Raw genomic sequence first — 23,691 nt, forward strand, 5'->3', positions numbered from 1 at the left:
CTTGCCCTTCAGACAAGAAGGTTTTATTGAATCAGGAGAAGCCCCAGGGGACCTCTGGAGATCAGAGTGCTCCAAAAGGGAAGTGCTCCTATGGGCCTTCCTGTAGCTTTTGAGGAGGAAAGAGAAAAGATGCCAAACAGCCTCTGACTCTCCGGTTTTATAAAGTTCTCCATCGTGCTTGGGTGTCTTCCCATTTCCATAAGCACTGGAAAAATGCTCACCTGCAAACAGAAGAACTTAAACCACTGGGCATGGTTGAGTCCTAAAGCAGCTTTATCTTTAACACCTGCATCGACTGGAAATTAAGCAGATGGGGAAACCATCCTTGATGGTTCAGGCTCTCCACGGTCTCCTCAGCTGAGCTCGCCTCTTTGAGGCGGAGTCAAAATTTCTTTCAAACGTCCTGAAAACTAGTTGTAGTTATAGCCATCGTTTCTTGAGAACCTACTTGGGAGCCAGGAATTGCGTCAGGGGCTTCCCATGTCTTCTCTCTCCTCCTCCTGGCAGTCCTGCTGGGAGGGTATTGCTACCCTCCTCTTACAGTTGAGGAAATTGGGTCTCAGAGAAGCCGAATAAGTTCCCCAAGGCCGCCCAGCCAGCAAGTGCTGGAGCTGGACCTCCGTCCCAGCTGTGTTCTTCCTCTCCCCTTGCTGTCACCTCTCAGGGCAACCTTGAGTGCTGGAGCTCTCAGAGGGACGCCCTAAAAAGAGGCAGCTCCCAGGGGGAGCGATACAGTTGGGAGACTGGGATGGACGTAGACACACTATATAAAATCGATAACTAATAAGGACCTACTGTAGAGCACAAGGAACTCCACTCAATACTGTGTAGTGACCGATATGGGAAAAGAATCTAAAAAAGAGGGGACATATGTAGGTGCATAACTGATGCACTTTGCTGTACAGCAGGAACTAACACAACATTATGAATCAACTCTACTCCAATACAAATTGGAAAAAATAAAAGGCAGCTCCCATGTGTAGCTGGAGATGGATGTGAGCACCCCCTGCGGGGTAGGCAGTGCATGACAGTGCCAGGGACCCGGCTCTCCGGTCGTGGTGAGTGTGCTGGTGTCCAGAGGAACAGGTCCTGCGCTCCTGGCGTCGCTGGCAGTGGAACCGACTCTGCTTCCAGGCCTCCTGAGGCATTTAAGTTAGGGCTTCCTTTCTGCCCTCCGGGTCGGCGGGCCCACTGCTGTCTCTGCTGCCGACTGCACAGGGGCTCTCCTGAGTTCCTGGCAGGTTGGGGGGATCGGTTTCTCGCTCAGGGAGGAAGAGAGCCTGCTGTTGAGTGGATTCTTGCCCCCCGGAGGGGGACAGGCTCAGGCTCGCTCTAGGCTGGGGATTGGACAAGAGCGCTCTCTCTTTGGTGAGATGCCTCTTCCCGCTAAGAAAATCTAAGCGTGGATTTCCCGCACCTTATGTTTCAAAAGTGTATTTCTGTGTTTGGAAAGAAAAGCTTTATTTGTCGTTTTCAAAAATGGGTAACTTAGAGCAAGGTTTAAAGAAAGAAGTGCCTGATGTATACGTCTGTGCCTTTCTCACGGTCTCTTGATTCTTTTCCTTCCATTTACTCAGCATCCTCACATTGGGGTCCAGGGATCAGGGGTGCCTTGGCCTCCACGAGTGCTGGGTGCTCTCAGATACCTGTCATTCTCATCAGTAGAGTCAGGGGTCCTTGGTACTTAACCTGTCTTAACCTGTGACTTCATCGCAGAATTCCAAGATCATTATAAGTACTGTCCTGCCGACATTCCACGATAGTTCTGAAGACCCAGGTGAAGCACTTGACATAAGTGTGCTTCACAAATTGTGAATTCATAGAAAATATTAGTTGTTAGCAGTATAGTAAATTGTGGTGGAGGTTATTTTGCTAAGTGTAAAGTTAACCTAAGATTTTATACCCGTCAAGAGGTGGACATCGCTTCTTTCTAGGTTTCTTTCTCTGCTATCAGCTATTTCTTCGGAGACCTGGTTGGTGGGTGTGAACAGGGTTGTATCTCATGTGAGAAGGATTGGTGTCTAGAATTATTTTTAGTGTCACAGTCCCTCCCACCTTTCAATATTTGTCAGCCTTATATTAGATTAAAAAAAAGTTTTTTTTTAAATCGGGTTTTAAGTGTGTTCAAAGGGAACCACATTAAGAAAAATAAGAGTCTTGAAGAAAATACAACATAATAGGAAAATATTTTCCTTAGCTTTCCTTAGCTTTCATTGGAATGTATACATATATTTAAAAATTTTCAATTGTGATAAAATACACATAACATAAAATACACCATTTTAACTATTTTAAGTGTATGATTCAGAAGCATTAAATATATTCACATTGCTGTGCAGCCAGTCTCTGGAAGTTTCTCATCTTGCCAAACTGAAGCTCTATACCCATTAAACAACTCCCCACCCCCCCCTCCCCCAGTCCCTGGCAACCTTGATTCTAATTAGAGATGATTTTGGACTACTATTAGTAGTTGCAAAACAAACCAAAAAAAAAAGTGATTTTTTGCGGGGGGCGTCTCCCATTGGGAGGAATACGTGAAAGCAAATGAAGCAGAAGTGTGAAAACTATGAGGCTTCATATGTATCTTTTTTTTATATATATAAATTTATTTATTTTTGGCCGTGTTGGGTCTTCGATGCTGCGCACGGGCTTTCTCTAGTTGCGGCGAGCAGGAGCTACTCATCGTTGTGGTGTGTGGGCTTCTCATTGTGGTGGCTTCTCTTGTTGCGGAGCACAGGCTCTAGGCGCATGGGCTTCAGTAGTTGTGGCACGTGGGCTTCAGTAGTTGTGGCACGTGGGCTTCAGTAGTTGTGGCTCGCGGGCTCCAGAGCGCAGGCTCAGTAGTTGTGGTGCACGGTCTTAGTTGCTCCGCGGCATGTGGGATCTTCCCGGACCAGGGCTCGAACCCGTGTCCCCTGCATTGGCAGGCGGATTCTTAACCACTGCGCCACCAGGGAAGCCCTTTTTTTTTTGAAATAGATCTTTATTGGAGTATAATTGCTTCACAATACCGTGTTAGTTTCTGTTGCACAACAAAGTGAATCAGCCATATGCATACATGTGTCCCCATATCCCCTCCCTCTTGAGCCTCCCTCCCACCCTCCCTATCCCACCCCTCTAGGTCTTCGCAAAGCACCGAGCTGACCTCCCTGTGCTATGCTGCTGCTTCCCACCAGCCAACTATTTTACATTTGGTAGTGTATGTATGTTGATGCTACTCTCACTTCGCCCCAGCTTTGCCCTCCCACCCCACGTCCTCAAGTCCATTCTCTATGTCTACCTCTTTATTCCTGCCCTGCCACTAGGTTCATCAGTACCATTTTTTTTTTTTTTTAGATTCCATATGTATGTGTTAGCATACGGTATTTGTTTTTCTGTTTCTGACTTACTTCACTCTGTATGACAGACTCTTGGTCCATCCACCTCACTACAAATAACTCAATTTCGTTTCTTCTTTTGGCGGAGTAATATTCCATTGTATATATGTGCCACATCTTCTTTATCCAGCAATATCACTGATGGACATAGTTGTAAAAATCCTGAACAAAATACTAGCAAACAGAATCCAATAGCACATTAAAAGGATCATACACCATGATCAAGTGGGATTTATCCCAGGGATGCAAGGATTCTCCAATATACGCAAATCAATCAATGTGATACACCATATTAACAAATTAAGGAATACAAACCATAGGATCATCTCAATAGATGCAGAAAAAGCTTTTGACAAAATTCAACACCGATTTATGATAAAAACTGTCCAGAAAATGGGCATAGAGGGAACCTACTTCAACATAATAAAGGCCATATATGACAAACCCACAGCAAGCATCATACTCAATGGTGAAAAACTGAAAGCATTTCCTCTAAGATCAGGAACGAGACAAGGATGTCCACTCTCACCACTATTATTCAACATAGTTTTGGAAGTTTTAGCCACAGTAATCAGAGAAGAAAAAGAAATAAAAGGAATACAAGTTGGAAAAGAAGAAGTAAAACTGTCACTGTTTGCAGATGACGTGATACTATACGTAGAAAATCCTAAAGATGCCACCAGGAAACTACTAGAACTAATCATATGCACCTTTGGAGGTCTTATTATTGCTACGTTCATAAGGAAGTTTTTCTCCAGAAGGATGGATATTTTGTGATGTTCTAATTTTCTGTGTAAAACGATGACTGAGCATCACCTTTGGAGAAAGTGACAACTAAGACATTTTCAAATGTTTCATGAACGTGTAGATTCTCTGACTAGAATTACTAGGCTGGTTAAAATAACGTAAAGTGGATGGAATTATGGCAGTCTTTTGAGCTTTGAGCCTCTCACGTGCGGCTCTTAGGCCTGTGACACAGAGGTGATTTGAGTAGTCTGTATAAATACACGTTTTGTGTGTGACGTCTTGCATTTTTTCCCCCTAACAACAGCATGAATAGACTCAACACTCTGCCTCGAGGATTTGGATCGCTCCCAGCTCTGGAGGTCCTTGATTTGACTTACAACAACTTGAATGAAAATTCTCTTCCCGGAAACTTCTTCTACCTGAGTAAGAAACTTTTAGTTCTGTAAATCTCCTTAAAATGGTCCGTTGCGTTCTAAACGGGAAATTTATTTGCCAGGGCCCAAACTCCAAGAGAAATTATTGGACAGATGCATTTTTTTCCCTTCAGATTCCTTTGAATATTCCCTCATAGCTCAGCAGTATGTATACTTGATATATCGTGATCTGACACCATTGCACTCAAGTGGACTTGGTAATGTCATATTAACTTTCTGAGAGAGATTTTTACCTAAATGAGATCAAGTCTCACATTTAGCTAAGAGAGCTTGACTTTCTTTTTAAAGAGCATGCAAAAGACATAATGCGTGTCTTCTTCCTGTATTGCTGTTAACTCTTTGTAGGCTTTTTGCCCAAAGATATTCCAATCAGTTATTTATAAAAATATCCATTAATAAACCACTAACAGGATTTTAAACATTTCTAGCCAGGATTCTTGTTTTAAGCCTTTTAAAAAGTGTTTTTATTGACGTAGTCTATTTTGTCTATAGCATACCATCAGACATTAAGAAATTGTTAGTCACATATGAACACACTTTATCCTTTTATATGCAAACACATTTCTTGCTGCAGATGCTTGTGAAAAATAGGAAAAACTGGTTTTCCCGAGGACTTGTGAAATCTTTAGGAAAGAGCTGCTGTCTTTAAGTCAATGTTCTGCCTCTCCAAATAGTGACAAGCTGGCCTCGAGGAATTCTGACTTTGCTGAGTTAGTCTTTAAAGTTTCATTTTTTATCTTATGTATATCCTTTATCCCAGACTTTGTCAAGCATGTGAAACCAACTTTAACATGTTCTCTTGGGCCACGGAAGAAATTGTTTTTCTCATATATATTAACATACAGTTCTGTCGAATTTTAAGACCTTAGAATGTAATTGAATACCTGTAAACAAATTAAACGTACGTCTGATTGTACATCCCCCTTTTGGTTAAGGATAAAAACGTGCCTTAGGATTTTTGCCTTCAGTAGCTTGGGGACTGTTATCAGTGTATAATATCGTGAACAAATTTCTGATTACCGATATGATGCCTACGTTAGGGTTTTCTCTACTTTTAAACTCCACTTCATTATTTTAACGCCTTCGTCTTCATTTATTTTTGTGGTTAAGGCTGTAGAAACAAGTAATAATAATTAGTCTGATGATAGAAACAGTGAACGGCGATTTTGGCCTCCATCACCGGACAGCCTTTTGGTTATTTATTTATGTTTTGACCTAGTTCTGTTTACACGAACGAGCCCTCTGGCCCCAAGCATTGATAGAAGTGACACCGTGGTTTTCTTGGTTTCACTCTGGATGCAGATCAAGGCATACATGTGAATCGGAAGTAATCGAAGAAAAATAGCTATCTCTTCTGAAAGCATATTGAAACCCTGTGCCAGAAACTGCTGGTGCCCATACGTTGTTAATTTCCTCAGTCCTCCTGGATATAGATGTTTTCCCGAACGCACCAGCTGCACAATAAGCCAGTAAATCTAAGTTTGACCTGCTTGTTACTATCCCGAGCCCTAGGTATGTCACAGGCTTTTCACCACGCCAGGGTTATTAATCAAAGCTGACTCCCTTGTATCGATCAGATCTCAAACGGTTGGGTTCCATGCCACCCTGTTTATATATCGCTGTTTAACTTGCAGCCACCCTGCGTGCACTCTATCTAAGTGACAACGATTTTGAAATCCTGCCGCCTGATATTGGGAAACTCACGAAGTTGCAGATAGTAAGTAATTTATCTAAATTCTTAGAAAATCAGTTCACTCCTGCAGCCCTTGTAGGGGTGGAATCAAGGCAATTTGAGCCAGAGTATGGTTTGTTTTGGAATAAAACCACTACCCCCTGAGACCGTTTTCTTGCATGTCTGCAGATGCTTGTAAATAAATTGAAAGGACTGAGCCTTCGAAGAAGAGAGGGCAGGGGCGAGGAGAGAGTTTCTGTCGAGCGTCTCTTTACGTGAAAATTGTTTTGACAACCGCTTGTTTCTCTTCTGTTTAGCTCAGCCTTAGGGATAATGACCTGATCTCGCTGCCTAAGGAAATCGGGGAGCTTACTCAGCTTAAGGAGCTCCACATTCAGGGGAACCGTCTGACTGTTCTGCCCCCAGAACTAGGTAAGGTGGCTGATGAATGGTCCGCGTTCTGGCTTTAATTAATAATAATGATCCCAGCGCAGCAACTCTGAAAAGCCCTCTCTCCTCTTCTCGGCAAGAACCCTCCACTGAGGCACCCAATTCTGCCTTTCTAGTAGCATTTGTCATTGACCAGAGTTTAGCTGTTCTGGGTTTGTCCTGCTTGATGCCGTGTTGAGCGGCTGTAGCTCCCAGTGTCTTGAAACTGCTGATGGAAGGTGACCCAGCTCGGCTGCCTGCCTGGTGCCGTGGAAGGAGCCTGGGATGAGTAGTAATGGTCTTACCCAGGGCTCCTCCTTTACCAGTGGTGGTGATGGCTTTTTTTTTTTAAAAAATATCTAACCATCACTCTTACTTTTGGGGGGGATCTGTTAATTTTTTATTTTAATCCCTTGAAAACTTTTACCAAATAGTTAAAGTATTTATGACAGCTGCTTAAAAATACCATTTGCAGTCATGAATTTGGTTCTCTCCTAAAGCCAGTGGCATTGGCTAAATATGTTCTAACTGGGAGTTCCTCGGGCCTACTGCCATGGCCCCTGAATCTTCGTACTCTGGTCATTCAGATGGCTCTGGGTGACCTTGTGACCTTCCTTGGAAATAACGTCCAAACCAGTTATTCTGTTACTGAGGTTATGCTGCCCTTCTGGAAAAGTTTCATGAGTCGTCCTCTCTTTTCTCGTGGAGGCTCTGGGTATCCTCCCATTTCTTCAATACATTGAACTGTATTGCTTCTCAAACTATGGCTATTTGCTTTTTTGGTCCAAAATAAAACAATTTTATTTATTTATTTATTAATTTTTATTGAAGTAGAGTTGATTTACAATATTGTGTTAATTTCTGCTACACAGCAAAGTGACTCAGTTGTACACATATATATAGATAGTTAGATAGACAGATATCTTCTTTTTCATATTCTTTTCCATTATGGTTTGCCACAGAATATTGAATATAGTTCCCTGTGCTATACAGCAGGACCTTGTTGTTTATCCGTCCTATATATACTAGTTTGCAGCTACTAATACCAAACTCCCGTTCCTTCCCCGCCCTCCCCTTGGTAACCACAAGTCTCTTCTCTATATCTGCAAAATAACACAGTTTTTTAAAACACATTTGACCCAACGTTCTTTGAGGAAGTACCTCAAATGAGTCTGGTGCTTTTAAAGAGGGCAGTTATTATAAACCAGCTTGTGAGCTCCATGAGAGAGGGGGTTTGTCTTTGTTCCCTGCTATGTCCCCAGCACCTCCCACGTGCTAGGAATGAGGTAACTTCTCACGGGATAAGCACTGAATGAGTTCATGAAACAAGGACCTCAGATAGCAAGATGTTGGGAAGGCTACAGGCGGGCTGCGTTTGGCTTCTGTCCAGAGCTGGGCTGTCCGCCGTGGAAGCCGTGAGCCACGCTTCAAATGTTCAGTAGCCACACGTGGCTTGTGGCTTCCTTACAGGAAAATGCAGATACAGAACAGTTCCATGGGGCAGAAAGCTCTGCTGAGCTGCATTAGTCTAAAAGGGAAAGCATTCACCCGGTTCCACGGAACAAACACAGAGTTTCGCCCCTACATCCCCATCTTCTGTAGCTCCTTTGTTGCTGTAAAAGCTCTTGAATTCGTACTGATTTTAAGGGCTGCGGAGTAACTCGGCGCCGTCTCTTCACTGAGTTACGGGTCATCCAGTCCTGCTTAAGGAGCGGCTACGGGATCAAGAGAAGATGTTTACAAGGGCAAAAAACCTTCTTGCCAAAAGAGAGATTCTAGGCAGTGATTTGCCAACCACAGATGTTGGCACTAGTAATTCCTGGGGAGCTTTTGCAGAATATAGATACCTGCTCCCTCCCCAATGTACTGAGTCAGATCTCCAGTTCTTGGAGACCAATTCTTGTGTAATTTGGTAAAATTCACTTAGCGCTTCTGACATGCGTCCTTGATTAGTGTGGCGAGGAGAAGTGAAAAAAAATGTGCGTTTTGTTTTATTTCATTTTTCAAGCAATGAGGCGGTGTAGGGCATTGGATTAATCAGTGATTTCTATCAGCTAATAATTTGGTAGAAAAATACCTAGTTGAACCTATACATACCTGTGTACCTTTATATTTTTAAATTTCACATTGGTCTTCCTCTTTATATACTGCACGTAGTCACATTTGTCTAACATTTCTGTTGTGCTCTCCAATACCAAATTATATATATTTTTTCAGGACTAGAAATTAGAAATATATATATTTATTCAGGACTAGAATTGAGGAGAAAGTCTTTAAATGAGTTTATTTTTGCTAGCCTTACCTGGAAAAGCTTCATCTCAGCATCTGCCTGGTGGCACTTTTCCCAAACTGCAGGCAAACACTTAGCTGGAAATAAATGGTAAACCCCTATCTAAGATGAAGACAGGTGTATTATTTTTGAACAGTGATCTTTTTTTTAAGTCAAGAATACTATAATAGATAGTACTATAATAATAGTTATTATAGGAATATGTATTAAGGCCTCGTGTGCCAAGGCACTGTGTTAAGTGCTTTTCCTGCATTGTCTCCAGTAATTGTCCTAAGAATAGTAAGTGGACTTTTTAGAGGTGAGGAAACTAAGGCTTAGAAAGGGTTGGTGACATTTCCGAAGGGACACAGTGAGTCACGGAGGCAAGACTTGAATCCTGACAGCCTCTTTTGCAGGTCCGTGTTCCTAACCGCTGTGGCTCACTCCTTCCCATCTGTGTGCCAGTGAGAGGATCCCTAGAAAGCAGATTCCAAGTGTGAACAAAGCACAACACCTGCTCACTTCCCCAGATGATGGCAGAAGGAGAGGAGGTTCAGTGTGGCAGGTTGTGTGGCTGGCTGTGCAGGTGTATGAGCAGCAGGGCTAGAATAACACTTGGCAAAATGCAGAGGAGGTGACCTCTGCGGAAGGAATTGCTGTTCTGCACTTCCGTTCCAAGCCAGTTGCATTGTTGCTCTGGTTCTCTCCCCCTGGTAACCACCCAACTGCAGTAGGAATGTCTTCGTTTGTCTGTGTACCTGGTACCCAAGGTGGTCGTCCGGAGCTGCCCTGGCTGGCGGCTGAGCAGTGCTAGGGACTGTGGACTGGAAGCTTCTTGTAATCTGTCCCTACGGCAGGGTTGCTTCTGGATGTGTTCTAAAGGGTGGCTAATGATCTCTCCCCTGTATATTCACTTTTTACATATCTGAGTAAACAAGGTAAATGCTTTTGAGACTGCTGTGGAATTTCCTCTGAAAGTAAATTTGGAGTTTATTAACTTGAAGCCTTGTTGGTAAGGTTTGAAGCAGGCAAGGGAATCTGGATGAATTCTGACTTGTCAGGTCTAAGAACATGCAGGGACACTGCAAAATAAAGTCAGGGGCTGGGTTGGAGTTTTAATATGTAATTGTATTACTTTTTTTCGTTGTACATCCTTGAATAATTTACTTTAACTGTTATGTCTGGTTCCTAAACAGTAAATCACTTGATTTTTATGTTAATCGGTATACCTGTAGAAAATCAGATACAAGGTGGATCTGTCATTTACCCATCCATTTCCTCATTCGTTCAAATATAATTAAGTTCCTGCTTTAGGCCAGGTTTTGTTTCCAAGGAAACAAACTTTTCCAGTAACGTGGAATTCACTTAGCCAGCAACTGTTTACTGAGTCCCTACTTCATGTTTTATTTCTGGGGGATATACAACAAGAGGCAAAACACCCCTTCTGACTTTTTAGTGGGGGAGGGAGGATGGACGGATGGATGGATGGATAGATAGAAAGCATAAGAGATAATGTGAAATGCCCCGGGAAAAAACTAAGAATGGAAGAGAGTGTTTAAATGGGGGGGGGGAGGGGCGTTACTCTGTTATTGGGAGTCGATAAAGAAAGCCCCGTCGTAAGTTGGTGTCACTTAGCCAGAGACCTAAGGCAGGGAGGGACCTTTCCGGGTAGAGGCAAAGGCCGGTGCAGAAGTCCTGAGATGGGCTTGTGTGTTGAGGAACAGCACCAGGACTCGTGTGGCTGGAGCTAAGTGAGTGAGGGGGAGAGCTGGAAGAGATGGGCTTAGGCAGGAAGTGGGGACCCGACGACCTGGGACTGTAAGGGCGCTGTAAGGACCCTGGCTTTTACTCTGAGTGAGACGCTCTCGTAAAGGCTGAATAATGCCCTCCCCCCTCCATCACTGGAATCTGGGAATAGGCTAGTCTGCATGGTAAAGGGACTTTGCCAATGCAAGGTCGCATCTTGAGGTGGGGAGATGATCCTGGGTTCCCCAGGCGAGCCCAGTGTAATGGTGAGGGGCCCTCGGAAGAGGGAGGCAGGAGGGCCAGGGACGGCAGCAGGTGTGCTGACGGAGTCACGAGGCTGGAGTCGGGTGTGGAAGGGGCCGTGAGCCGAGGGCTGTGGGCACCCTCCGGAAGCTGCAGGAGGCTAGGGCACGAACTTTCCCCCGAAGCCTCCAGAAGGAAGGCAGCCCTTCTGCTTTCATCCAGGTGGTGGCAACGGTTAGGGTCCGGCTGTGTTTCAGAGGCAAAACTAATGGGGACTGTCGAGGATTTGGAAGAGGAGGAGAGAGCGAGGAGTGGGAGGTCTGAGGGAACGAAAAGGACGGGGAAGATGGTGGGGAGGGTGGCTTGGGGGGTGGGAGGAGAGGGCTGGTCGTGAGCTGAGTTTTGGGTACCTTCAGTCTGAGACGCTTTTTGGATATCGAATCAAGAAGGCGACTGGCTGTTAGAATCTGGAGCTCAGAAGAGAGGCCTGGGGCACTTACAGCTGTGGGCGTCGTCAACGTGAACATAGTGCCACAGGTTGGACGAGGTCCCTGGGACGTGACCGTAGAGGGCAGAAGATAGAGCCGTGAAGCACGCTGGTTCCTAAACCCCAAAGCCAGAAGGAAGGATCAGGGACCTTCAAGGGTCGGGCTGGCTCTTAGGCCCGTCTCTGTGGCCAAGTCAGGAACTGTGGCCTCCCCACTGTGAGTGCAGTGAGAACGCTTTGGCTTCGTAGGAAACATTTTTTCCTGACACGTGCAGCTAACTCTGCCAGTGAAGGGGTGAAACAGACAGGATTGACATCTTCTGCTGAGCCTGCCTGAACCCGGAAGTCTCTTTCAGACCAGCCCGCCTCTCTTTCTATCAGTGAAGAGCAAGCAGCACGGTGACTGAAGCGTTAGCCCCTTTTAATGAGCGGAAGAAGTAATCAGTGCAGTGGAGACACGGCCTGCGTTGGTGGGGGAGGAGCGGACACAGACAGCCTGACCAGTCCTCAGAGCAGCAGATAAAGCCCCCAGGTAGCCAGCCTAACAGTGATCTCACAGCCGGCGGCTCCACGAGCAGTAGATTCTGTTCCGGTTTTGTATTTTCTCACTCGCGTATGAGACTTCTGGGTCTCGGGAGCCGAAGGTGTGAAGTGTGTGTTTTTACCTGGTCTCTCCTTCCTAAGTTTTCCAGGATTCCGTTCCTTGCACTTGGTGGAGTCATTTCCGGCTTCTTGGCTTCTAGACAGTCCTGGGACCTCTCCTCCTGCCTTTGTCAGCCAGGTCACTGCCTTTGGAGAAGGAAGTCGTGTTGGTCAGCCAGGCATGCAACAAAGCAATGTTTCTAGATGTCAGAACCTTACGTGCAGCGATTTCACAGCGTACGGAAGGGTTGCCTGCGTTGCTGCACATACCTGGGCCTTCCTGGCTTAGTCTCCTGCTCTCTGCACCACTAGTCAGTAGTTTGTATTGCAGAAATGTGAGGAGCTTATGTATTGTCTCTAGTATATTTGTGAACGGTGGAAACAAATATTAACCCCATTCAGAGAGTAAGTGGTGTCATGAATTGTGAGCTTCCTTCTAATGGTATTCTCCAGGGTGAGCAGAATTAAGAAAGAGGGGGGGATACCCATCTCAAGTGCTTCCAGTTAACACCTCTTAATCCTTTTCTTAATGATGTTGAGAAGCTAAAGAAAAGTACTTCCTCTCCTGTGGCTGGAGAGAAGGAAACACAGTGTGCTCTTTTTGGTCAGTTAAGTCGCTGATTATAAATGTCTTATGGCTTCATGTTATTGTCACTCTGTCAGTTGCCAGGTATCTTATCGAGAGGGTTAAAACATGTTTTAATTTATATAGTAGGGTATAGTTCGTCTCCTCATCACTAGGCTTCGGTTCAGATCTCACTCTCCCAGCTCCTTGCTCTGTGACTGTGGACAAGTTATTTTACCCTCTATGCCTCCTGTAGAATGAGGGTAATAGTAGTCCCTTCTCGTAGTATTGATGTGAGGATTAAAAGAATAATACACACACACACACACAGTGGATTTTTATACTATTAAACATTGACTGTTTAGAGGCTGAGTACTTGGTGAGAGGCAATGGCTGAGAAAGTCCAAAAGCCAGTCTCCAACACACTGTGATTAGTTGAGTAAAAGAAAGGCTGAGACTTAGCCTGCAGTGGGAAAGGTGAGAAAAAGCAAAGGGGTGTCAGAGGGGACTCGCAAGGGAAGAGAAGTGGGGAGGAGAGGGTGAGGACTCCACGTGGCCAACACGCATGGCAGACAGGAGGTCTGGCAAGAAGGGTTTCACTGCCATCCTTTCAGTCCCATCATCATCATTTTCCTGATACACGTTTGATTTCACAGATGATTTTCCAAGCTCTGCCCTTTTTGTGAGTTTTATAATTGAGGCTGGGAGCAGGTCACCGGGTTCTTCTACTTAGAAAGCTCTGTGGTTAGCTTGTTGCTTGGTTGCTTCATTCACTCATTCATTCATTCACTTCTTGACTTTGGATGTCCTTTGTGAGACTGTGAACTTGTCTGATGTATTGAATACTTAGCAGTGCTTGCTCTAGCTCCCTTCTTCATCCCATGGTAAGATCTTAAACTGCCTCCCTGCAGGAGATAACTTGGTTTTCCAATGGTTTAATTTCCCACTGTCTTATGTGACCTTTTGTGACACTGCTCGTTTCATTGACGATTTTTTCCTTCTCCCAGAACTCTTGATAACCACCGTTCTAATTGTTTTCATTTTTTAACATTACTGATGTGTGCATACACTGTAATCCTTTTGTCACTTGTCTGCATATTAGTGATGCATGCTTGAAGCTCATTAAATAAATCCATCTTTCTAAATCTTTCTTATTTTGTTATACATTAAACACATTAAAGATCTAGAACAAAGGGAGACTTTTGTGGACCTGGGCAAACTAGTTTAGCTATCATGTGAAATCTTTTAACTGTTTTCTTGAGAAAAGATGTAATGGCAGTTACAAAACTATCTCCAGAATAATCAGATACAAAGAGCATAATAAATTAAACAAATTTTTTTTAGTCCAGATTCTCTCTTCTGGATTAGCAGCCTTATATTGTTATTGGAATTGGTTTACTCTGCCTAAATCCTGTTATTTGTGAAAGGTAGAGATAGGTCATGGTCTGTCTGATTAGGTTAAGTAAGGAGTACTGCTGAATTGGCCCTCTTTTCTACTTCTTGGTTTTGTTGACATGTCCATCTTAAGACGTATGAATGAAATCAAGACATGGGACAGCATAGTTGAGAGGGTGGTGGGTGGCGTCCAGTGGCCTGGGTCACCGTCCTGTCTCCATGCACCCCAAGACAGATGACCTTGAGCAAGTCACTTACCCACATGTTAATCACTGGCCATAGTGATAGCAGCTGGCTTTTTTCCAACTGGGGTGCACTTTCTAGTTCACCAAGATCCTCTCCTGAGCCTCTGAATATTCCTCATTAAACAGAAATGGAGAAATTATGTAACAGGGTTATACAGTATTTTGTATATTTTGTTTTCCTTTTAAAATTAATTTGTAAGATACAAAAATAAAACACAATATCAGTATCCTGTGAGTCAGAACAATTGTAGGCTTTATAAGATTTAGTTCCGAATGCTGCCCGCGGCGTGGTCTGGAGAGCGGTGCGCAAGTTTCAGATTACATGATAAACATAATCTCATTTCAAACTCAATTTATGTAGAAAATATCAAGAATTTGAGACTTCTGGAAGCGCTAGTCCCCTCACTCACGTTACTGTTTCTTTTGCTTTTCTTACTACATTGATTTCACTCGCCCCTGTAGACACTTGTGTTTGCAAAGCCCAGGTTACTTCTGGACCCAGACCTGTAACATGGAAAATCCTGACCACACCCAGGAGTCCGGTGAGAGGCACGCCAGGGGTACTCGGTGTAACTTGGTATAACTCACCTTACCGTGGTTGTCAGTAAAGCTCTTGGCCTCTCTCTCTGTCCTTTGGAAGAGGTGACTGATCCTGGCTCCGAGTCACCCCTGCCAGAGCCTTCGGGAGAGGGTCCTCAAAGGCCCGGGTGTGATTGCGGAGTCTGGCGCAGAGCTGTGTGCAGCCGGGAGAAGTGGACGCAGGTCTGCTGAGAGGAGCCAGGGAGGAGGAGCCAGGAGGGTCACAGGCGCCGGAGCATCTACTTGTATGTTTAACGTCCCTTAGGATTATGTATTTTATTATTTTGTTTTTAATATCGTGGTGTTTCTGTGTTGATCCACAGAAGCGAAAAGCGTGTTAAGAGGAGAAGGCTAAGATTTACTGAGCACGTAAACTGTTCCATTAGGCATTCTATACATAGTTCCTCAGGTAAATCTCGCAACAGCTGTGCGAGGTTGGAGGCTTTCTCCCCATTTTACCGACGGAGACATGAAGCTCTGAGAGGTTTAGAGCAACCTGCTGAGGTCACGTGGCCAGTTAGATGAGGAGCCAGAGCATAGAACTGCCACAATCTGGGGTAACTCTTCCAGGTTCACTAAGGGTAGGACCATTTGCTGCTTTTGTTCCGTGCCCCATTCTAGGACAAAGTAAAATATAGTCTATATAAAGAAATAGCACTTTTATGAAAAAAAGCACTGTAGATTAGATAGTAACAAAGATACATACCTCAGAAGACAAAATTGTTAGTCTATGAAGTGGTTGCCATGGCCCGTGATATGTTAGCTTAACAAGCACTTTCCTACAGAGCTAGAAACTGTGTCTCGTGTACAAAATTGATTTTGTCAGTTGATCATGAACATTTTTTTTTTTTTTTGATCATGAACATTTTTGAAGTTAACTTTTAAGCCAGATAGATTTACAGAAATAACTTTGGTTTTTTACACAAAATACCATGATTTATAAAATGGTGTCATGGACTTCATCTCAGTTCTATATTATAGACAAGGAGAGCTTTCTGGCCACTTTTTAAAGATGGCGAAACCAAGGTGTACAGGGAGATGGTGACTTGCCCAGAGCTGCCTTATGGGCATGGCTTGTTATTCACAGCATCAGATTTTCCGTTCAGATCTTTTGACTTCAAAAATAAATATTCCTCCAATAGTATATCCATAAATGTATCAATACTGAGCCCGTGAAAAGGCATCATTTATCATTAGATGACAGCAGTGGCTCCAAACATATGCCTTAATTATATTCTTTGGAAAATAAAGAAAATGTGAGGGATAGAGAAATCTTTCCCCGACTTTGAAGTTTTACCTTGAATTATATTACATGCACTCACATTTTATTTCTGTGTTAATATTCCTTTTGCCATACTTCACACAAAATAATATATCCTGTTCTTTGATTCCCATGGTCTTAGTTGATCATCAAAAATGACTCCCATGAGGTCTTCCTACATGTTATTTTTTTAACAAGTTCTGTTTTATATATTCTGTTTCAGTGCATCTTTAGCCCCAGAAAATGCTTTAAGTGTGGATTTTAAAAATGCTAAATGAATTGTATTTCTGCCTGGTGAGTTACTGCTTTAAAGGGGGTGGGAAGTTGCAACACATAAAACGTTTCCATTCTGTATTATAAATTTCTGGAAGCCCAATGTCAGGTTGGGTGTGATTGAACATGTGCATCAATCTTTGTTAACACCAGCTGGTAAAGCATGCCGCTGTTTCCAGTGGACCATCCTTTGATTTAATAGGACACTAAAGGTATTCTTGCCCTGGGAGAAATGCCGGCAGTGCTGAGCTTTCAGATTTAATTTTTTTTTTTTTAATTCCAGAGGCATATCTGTAAATACAGTTCCTATCACCTGAATACATATATAATATCTTACATTGATGTAGCATCTCCCTTAAAGCTTCTCCTGTAATATTAGCCCACATAAAAAAATAAGTCATGTTCTACTGAGCCAGACCCAAGTGGTGTTACATGTGGGAGTGTGAGTTTCTCTTGGGGGTGGGGTGGAGGTAGGGAAGGGGTGAAGTGGGGCATGAGGTTCTTCAAGGTGTCAACACCAGCAATTTAGTGACAGACCCCGAGTTGTGCCTTGTCACAACTCATCATGGGGTCGCCTGTCTTTTTTTAAAAAATTTTTATTGGAGTATAGTTGATTTACAATGTTGTGTTAGTTTCTGCTGTAAAGTGAATCACTTATACACACACATCTGTCCACTCTTTTAGATTCTCTTCCCATATAGGTCTTTACAGAGTGCTATCCAGTAGGTCCTTATTAGTTATCTATTTTAAATATAATAGTGTGTCTATGTCAATCCCAATCTCCCAATTTATACCCCCCGCCCACTTTCCCCCCTGGTAACCATAAGTTTGTTTTCTACATTTGTGACTCTATTTCTGTTTTGTAAATAAGTTCATTTGTACCGTTTTTTAAGATTCCACATATAAGCGATATCATATGATATTTGTCTTTCTCTGACTTCACACATATGACAATTTCTGGGTCCATCCATGTCGCTGAAAATGGCATTATTTCGTTTTTTTATGACTGAGTAATATTCCATTGTATATATGTACCACATCTTCTTTATCCATTCATTTGTTGATGGACATTTAGGTTGCTTCCATGTCCTGGCTATTGTAAATAGTGCTCCGGTGAACATTGGGGTGCATGTATCATTTCGAATTATGGTTTTCTCTGGATATGTGCCCATGAGTGGGATTGCAGGATCATATTATAGCTCTATTTTTAGTTTTTTAAGGAGCCTCCATACTGTTTTCCATAGTTGGCTGTACCAATTTACATTCCCGTCAACAGTGTAAGAGGGGTTCCCTTTTCTCCACTCCCTCTCCAGCACTTATTTTTTATAGATTTTTTGATGATGGCCATTCTGACCGGTGTGACAGTTAGCCTTTCTTATCTATATTTATTTAGACCTTTCTAGAATTGTTCTTGTTTTCAACTAATACTTTCATAAGTTGACTACCTACTGCAGGAGAGCATCTGATGGTGCCGTCTGTGCTTCGTAAAGTTTTGGGCTGCAGCCTGCCTTCTCGTATTGGTAAACAAGCCCATGCACATTCTTAGCATACTTTAGGGTTTCACAGGCCGCAGTGCTCTCCCTGTTGCCTTCATATTTGCTGTTTTAAGGAGGTGGCTCTCCTTGGACAGCACCTATACGGTATCATGCCAGGTTCTGACCTCCAGTCTCGTAGATAGTCATTCCTGTAATCTCTTGGGTTTGGAGAGCAGCGGTAAACAAAATAGATGTAATCCCTGCCCTCATAAAGGGAAACTTTGAAACAAACAAGTCAACAAAGAGTTGAAAGTGACAAAATAGAAATTACAGCTAATACCCAGATCTGCTAGAATGTCAGCTCCCGTGTTACCTGTGAGCTTCCATCCTGGAGGGAGGACACCATCCTCTTCTCTCACCTGAGTTGCTCTAAGAGCCCCCTCCCTGGTTTCCTGCTTCCTACCTGGCTTTTTCCAATCCATTCTTCATGCAGTGGTCAAGGCCATTTTATAAAATCACAAATAGGATTACATCATTTCTGTGGTTCGAATTCTTTAATGTACTCTGTGGAGCTGTAAGACCCCAGATGATCTGGCCTCTTTTTTTTTTTTTTTTTTTTAAAGGAAACTGTTACTACAGCCCTTTCATTTATTTATTTGTTTGTTCACTTATTTATTTATTTATTTATTTATTTTTGGCTGTGTTGAGTCTTCGTTGCTGCGCCCGGGTTTCCTCTAGTTGCGTTGAGCAGGAGCTACCCTTCATTGTGGTGTGCAGGCTTCTCATTGCAGTGGCTTCTCTTGTTGTGGAGCACGGGCTCTAGGCGCGCGGGCTTCAGTAGTTGTGGCTCATGGGCCCTAGAGCGCAGGCTCAGTAGTTGTGGTGCTTGGGCTTAGTTCCTCCGCGGTATGTGGGATCTTCCCGGACCAGGGCTCAAACCCGTGTCCCCTGCATTGGCAGGCGATTCTTAACCACTGCGCCACCAGGGAATTCCCTGGCCTCCTGTTTTTTTATGCTCCTCTTCCCCCTCGTTCACTCACAGGCTACTCTAAATGGCTTTCATCCAGTCCCTTCTTTTTTTTTTTTTGGGTGTGCCACACAGTGTGTGGGATGTGGGATCTTAGTTCCCCGACCAGGGATTGAACCTGGGCCCTCGGCACTGAGGACACAGAGTCCTAGCTGCTGGACCACTAGGGACTTCCTCATCCAGTTCTTTATGATCTTTGCTCTCTGCTTGCAATTTTCATCTCCTGAGTATTTGCAGAGCTGGTGCCTTCAGGTACCAACGCACATGCTTTTTTATCTCAGTGAGCCCTTCTTGACCATTCTCTATCCCAAGAGTTTCCTTCCTGTTATTTTCTACTATGGCGTGTTTTTTTTTCTCACGCATAGTTCTTTTATTAAACAAATATTTATTCACCACTTATGTGTTGTAAGTCTCTTAGGGGAGGTATCAGTGTGTTTGATGGTAGAGAGAAGAAAAGAAAAATCCGTGCCTTCATGGAGATACAGATCCATGATCAGCACAAATTAAATTTTGTGTATGTTAGAAATTTTTTTCCATATAAAAAATTGGCCCAGGGAATTCTCAGGCGGCCCAGTGGTTAGGACTCCGTGCTTTCATTGCTGAGGGCGTGGGTTCGATCCCTGGTTGGGGAACTAAGATCCTGCAAGGCTCACAGCACAGCTAAAAAATAAATAAATAAATAAACAAATAAAAAATTTAAAAAATTCGTCCAACACCATTTCTTTTTCCTATTGAATTGCTTTGGTGCTTAGTCACAAACCAATTTACTGTGCAAGTGTGGGTAAATTTCTGGGCTATATATTATGTTCCAGTTATCATACTTTTATAACAGTACCACATTGTCTTGATGACCATAGCTTCATTAGAAGTTTTGAAATCATGTAGTGTAAATCCCCTTTTTCAAAATTGTTTTGGTGATTCTAGATCTTTTCTACATGCATATACATTTTAGAATCAGCCTGCTAGGATTTTTATTGAAATTTGACTGAATTAATAGATCAATTTGGAGAGCGTTTGCATCTTAAGAGTAGAGTCTTCTACTCTGTGAACGTGGTATATTTCTCCATTTGTTTAGCTTTTTAAAATTTCTCTCAGCAGTGTAGTTTTTACTTGCCTATATTTTGTTAAATTTATAGTTAAGTATTTTATGTTTTTGATGCCATTGCAAGTGGAATTTTAAAAATTTCATTTTTAATTGTTAATATTTAGAAATGCAGCAGTTTTTTGTAAAACGACCTTGGTTTGTATGGTTTTCCTTATTTACTTATACAGTCTTGTAGGGATTTTTGGTGTTGTTGCTGTTGTTTATTGGTTTGGCTTTTTTTTGTGTGTGTGTGTGCAGGGGAGCATCTTCCATAAGATGTTTTATATGCACAGTCGTGTTGTCTGCAAATAAAAATTACATTTCTTTTTTTCCAATTATTATCCTTTTTTATTTTTCTTTTTACACTTGCTAGGCCCTTTAATACAGGGTGAGAAGCAGTGAGTAGGAATATCCTTGCCTTATCTTTAGTTTAGGAGTAAAGTATTGTTGTTCATCATTAAATGGTTACTAACTGTGTCTTTAGAAAATACTGTGTATCTGGTTGAGTTTCCTTCTATTCCTAGTTTCCTGTTAGTTTTTATGAATGGGTATTAAGTATTCCCAGATGCTGTTTCTGCATGTATTGAGGTGGTCACGTGATTTTTGTCCTCTGGTCCCCCGACTCCACTGTGGACCCCAGTGATCCTTGCATTCTGGTATTCACACCCTTGTGTGGTCTCCTCCTGTTGTTCTCTGTGTCCAAGTGAGAACAAAAGAGAAATGATGTCACTTCTGAGGTTAGGTTATAAAAGGCACTGCAGCTTCCATCTTGGGTGTGCTCTCTTGTTCTTTCTCTCATTCTGTCTTGGATCACTTGCTCTTGAGTAAAGCCAGATGCAGTATTATGAACAACCCTGTGAAGTGAACAGGAAAGTGGATCATCCAGCCCCAGTCAGGCTATTAGAAGACTGCAGCCCCAAACTGGCAGCTGGACTGGGTCCTGAAAGACCTGATTCAGAACTGTCTAGATAGGCCACTCTCATATTCCCACCCTCAGAAATTGTGTAACACAGCAGTAGCTAACTAATAAATCACATTTATTTGCTAATGTGAATTACGTTGATTGTTCACATGTTAAACCAATCTTGCATTTTTATACTGAAGCCCACTTAATCATACTGCATTACGTGTCCTTTATTTGGTAAAAGCTTTATTGAGATATAATTCATATACCATACAAGTCACTCATTTGAAGTATACAATTCAGTGTTTTTAGTATATTCAAAGAATTGTACAGCGATCACCACAATTTTAGAACTTTTTCATCAACTTTAAAAGAAAATCTGGGGCTTCCCTGGTGGCGCAGTGGTTGAGAATCTGCCTGCTAATGCAGGGGACACGGGTTCGAGCCCTGGTCTGGGAAGATCCCACATGCCACGGAGCAGCTGGGCCCGTGAGCCACAGCTACTGAGCCTGCGCGTCTGGAGCCTGTGCCCCGCAACGGGAGGGGCCGCGATAGTGAAAGGCCCGCGCACCGCGATGAAGAGCGGTCCCCGCACCGCGATGAAGAGTGGCCCCCACTTGCCTCAACTAGAGAAAGCCCTCGCATGAACCGAAGACCCAACACAGCCAAAAATAAAATAAAATAAATAAATAAAGCTATAAAAAAAAAAAAAAAATCTTTAAAAAAAAAAAAAAATAAAAAAAAAAAGAAAATCTGTACTCTTTAGCTCTTACCCCTCAATTCCTCCATCTCCCCCAGCCCTAAGGGCTTATTCTTTTTCAAGATTATTTGTTCTGTTTTTGTCCTTGACTTCCTGTGTGAATTTTAGGATCAGCCTATCAATTTCTACAAAGAAGCCAATTGGTATTCTGATAGGTATTGCATTGAATCTACAGATTATTTTGAAGAGTATTGCTATCTTAAAAATATTGTTTCAGATTCATGAACATAAGATGTCTTTTCATTTATTTAGATCTTCTTTGTTTTCAATAATATTTTGTCAACGTCAAGCTATATGTTTTGCACTTCCTTTGTAAAATTTATTCCTAAACATTTTATTCTTTTTGATGCTATTATAAATGAAATTGTTTTCTGGATTTAGTTTTGATTTGTTTATTGCTAGTATATAGAAATGCAGTTGATTTTTGTTTTCGTCTTGTATCCTGCAATGTTGCTTAACTCATTTATTCTCACTGTTCTTTAGTAGATTCCTTAGAATTTTTTCCATACATTATCATGTCATATACAGCTAGAGATAGTTTTACTTCCTCCTTTCCAATCTGGTTGCATTTCATTTTCTTGCCTAATTGCTTTGGCTGCAATCTCTAGTAAAATAGTGAAAGTAAGTGGTAAGAGCAGACATCCTTGTCTTATTCCTGATCTTAGGGAGAACATATTCAGTCTTTCCCCAATAAGTATTATGTTTTCTGAGTTTTTTGTAGATGACCTGTGTCAGGTTTAGGAATTACGTTTCTATTCCTTGTTTGTAGAATGATTTTATCATGAAAGGGTATTGGATTTTGTTAAATGCTTTTTTGCATCATTGAGATGATCATGTGGTTGTTTTCTATATTTTCCTTTTTATATATTTCTGGATTTGATTTACTAATATTTTGTTTAAAATTTTCTACCTTGTTCATTTCATGAAGGGTATTGGTCTATAGTTTTCTTCTTTTAGTATCTTTGTATGGTTTTTGTATCAGGAATATCCTGATCTTATAAAAAGTATAAAATTGATATTCTTTCTTAACTATTTGAAAGAATTCACTAGAGAAGCCATCTGAGTCTTAAGTTTTCTTTGTGGGACAGTTTAGATTATGGATTCAGTTTTGTTTTTCTCCCATAGCTGTAAGACTCTTTACATTCTCTTTTAGTGTCATTTGGTAATTTGCATATCTTAGAGATTTTGTGTTTCTTCTAATTGTTCTATACTATCTATAATGATGTCCCCATTTTTATTTGTGATACTAGTAATTTTTGTTTCTCCCCTTTTTTCTCCCCATTAAATTATCTAGCTAGACTTTCAGTTTTATCAGTCTCTTCAAATATCCTGTGTTACTGTTTCACTGAGTTCCTTTATTTGTTTTATATTTTGTTGATTTCTTTTGCTTACTTTGAGTGCAGTTTGCTCAGATTTTTCTAGCTTCTTTAGGTGAAAACTTAAATTGTTGAATTGCAATCTTCTTTTCTAATATAAACATTTAGAGAAATAAATTTCTCTCTAATCATTGTTTTAGCTGCATCCCACACATTTTTTGTTTTTATTATCATTCAGTTCAAAGTATTTTCCAATTTCCCTTGTAATTTTTTCTTTGGTGTGTGTGTTATTTAGAAATGTTTCATTGTCAAATATTTGGAGATTTTATAATCTTTTTGTTACTGATTTCTTATTTAATTATGTATGATCAGGCATCATAATCTATATGACTCTTAGCCATTTAAAATTATTGACTTGTTTTATGGTTCACCATATTGTCTGTGTTGACAAATTCTCCCTGTGCACTTGGAAAAGGTTATGTGCCCTGCAGTGTTCTGTAAATGTCAGGGAGTATTATGCATATAATCTTACATGTTACTACAAATGTTCATTAAGGCCCTTTCCTCCTTTGTTCTTGGTATTTACCAAGTTTTTAACCCCCCAGAATAATCTCTTGGTCTTTATTGCCTTTTGAATTATCTTCTTAATCCACTGTTGTAGCTAAGACCAACTATATAAGTTTTCTAGGGCTGCCATAACAAAATGGGTGGCTTAAACAACAGAAATTTATTTTCTCACAGTTGTGGGGACTAGAATGTTC

The 23,691-nt window shown here is 41.9% G+C and overlaps 1 protein-coding gene across 3 annotated transcripts in view; it reads left to right on the forward strand.

Moving 5' to 3' along the window:
- RSU1 (Ras suppressor protein 1) overlaps positions 1-23,691 on the forward strand; it is a 195,916-nt gene that overhangs the window by 47,903 nt on the left and 124,322 nt on the right. For all 3 annotated transcript variants that reach the window (XM_036843196.1, XM_036843198.1, XM_036843197.1), the window contains exons 5-7: positions 4,429-4,547; positions 6,193-6,275; positions 6,548-6,662. In XM_036843196.1, coding sequence (XP_036699091.1) covers positions 4,429-4,547; positions 6,193-6,275; positions 6,548-6,662 — 317 coding nt within the window. The remainder of the gene's footprint in view (positions 1-4,428; positions 4,548-6,192; positions 6,276-6,547; positions 6,663-23,691) is intronic.

The sequence above is a fragment of the Balaenoptera musculus genome, chromosome 2 (assembly GCF_009873245.2).
Source record: "Balaenoptera musculus isolate JJ_BM4_2016_0621 chromosome 2, mBalMus1.pri.v3, whole genome shotgun sequence".
In the NCBI taxonomy this organism is placed as follows: Eukaryota; Metazoa; Chordata; class Mammalia; order Artiodactyla; family Balaenopteridae; genus Balaenoptera; species Balaenoptera musculus.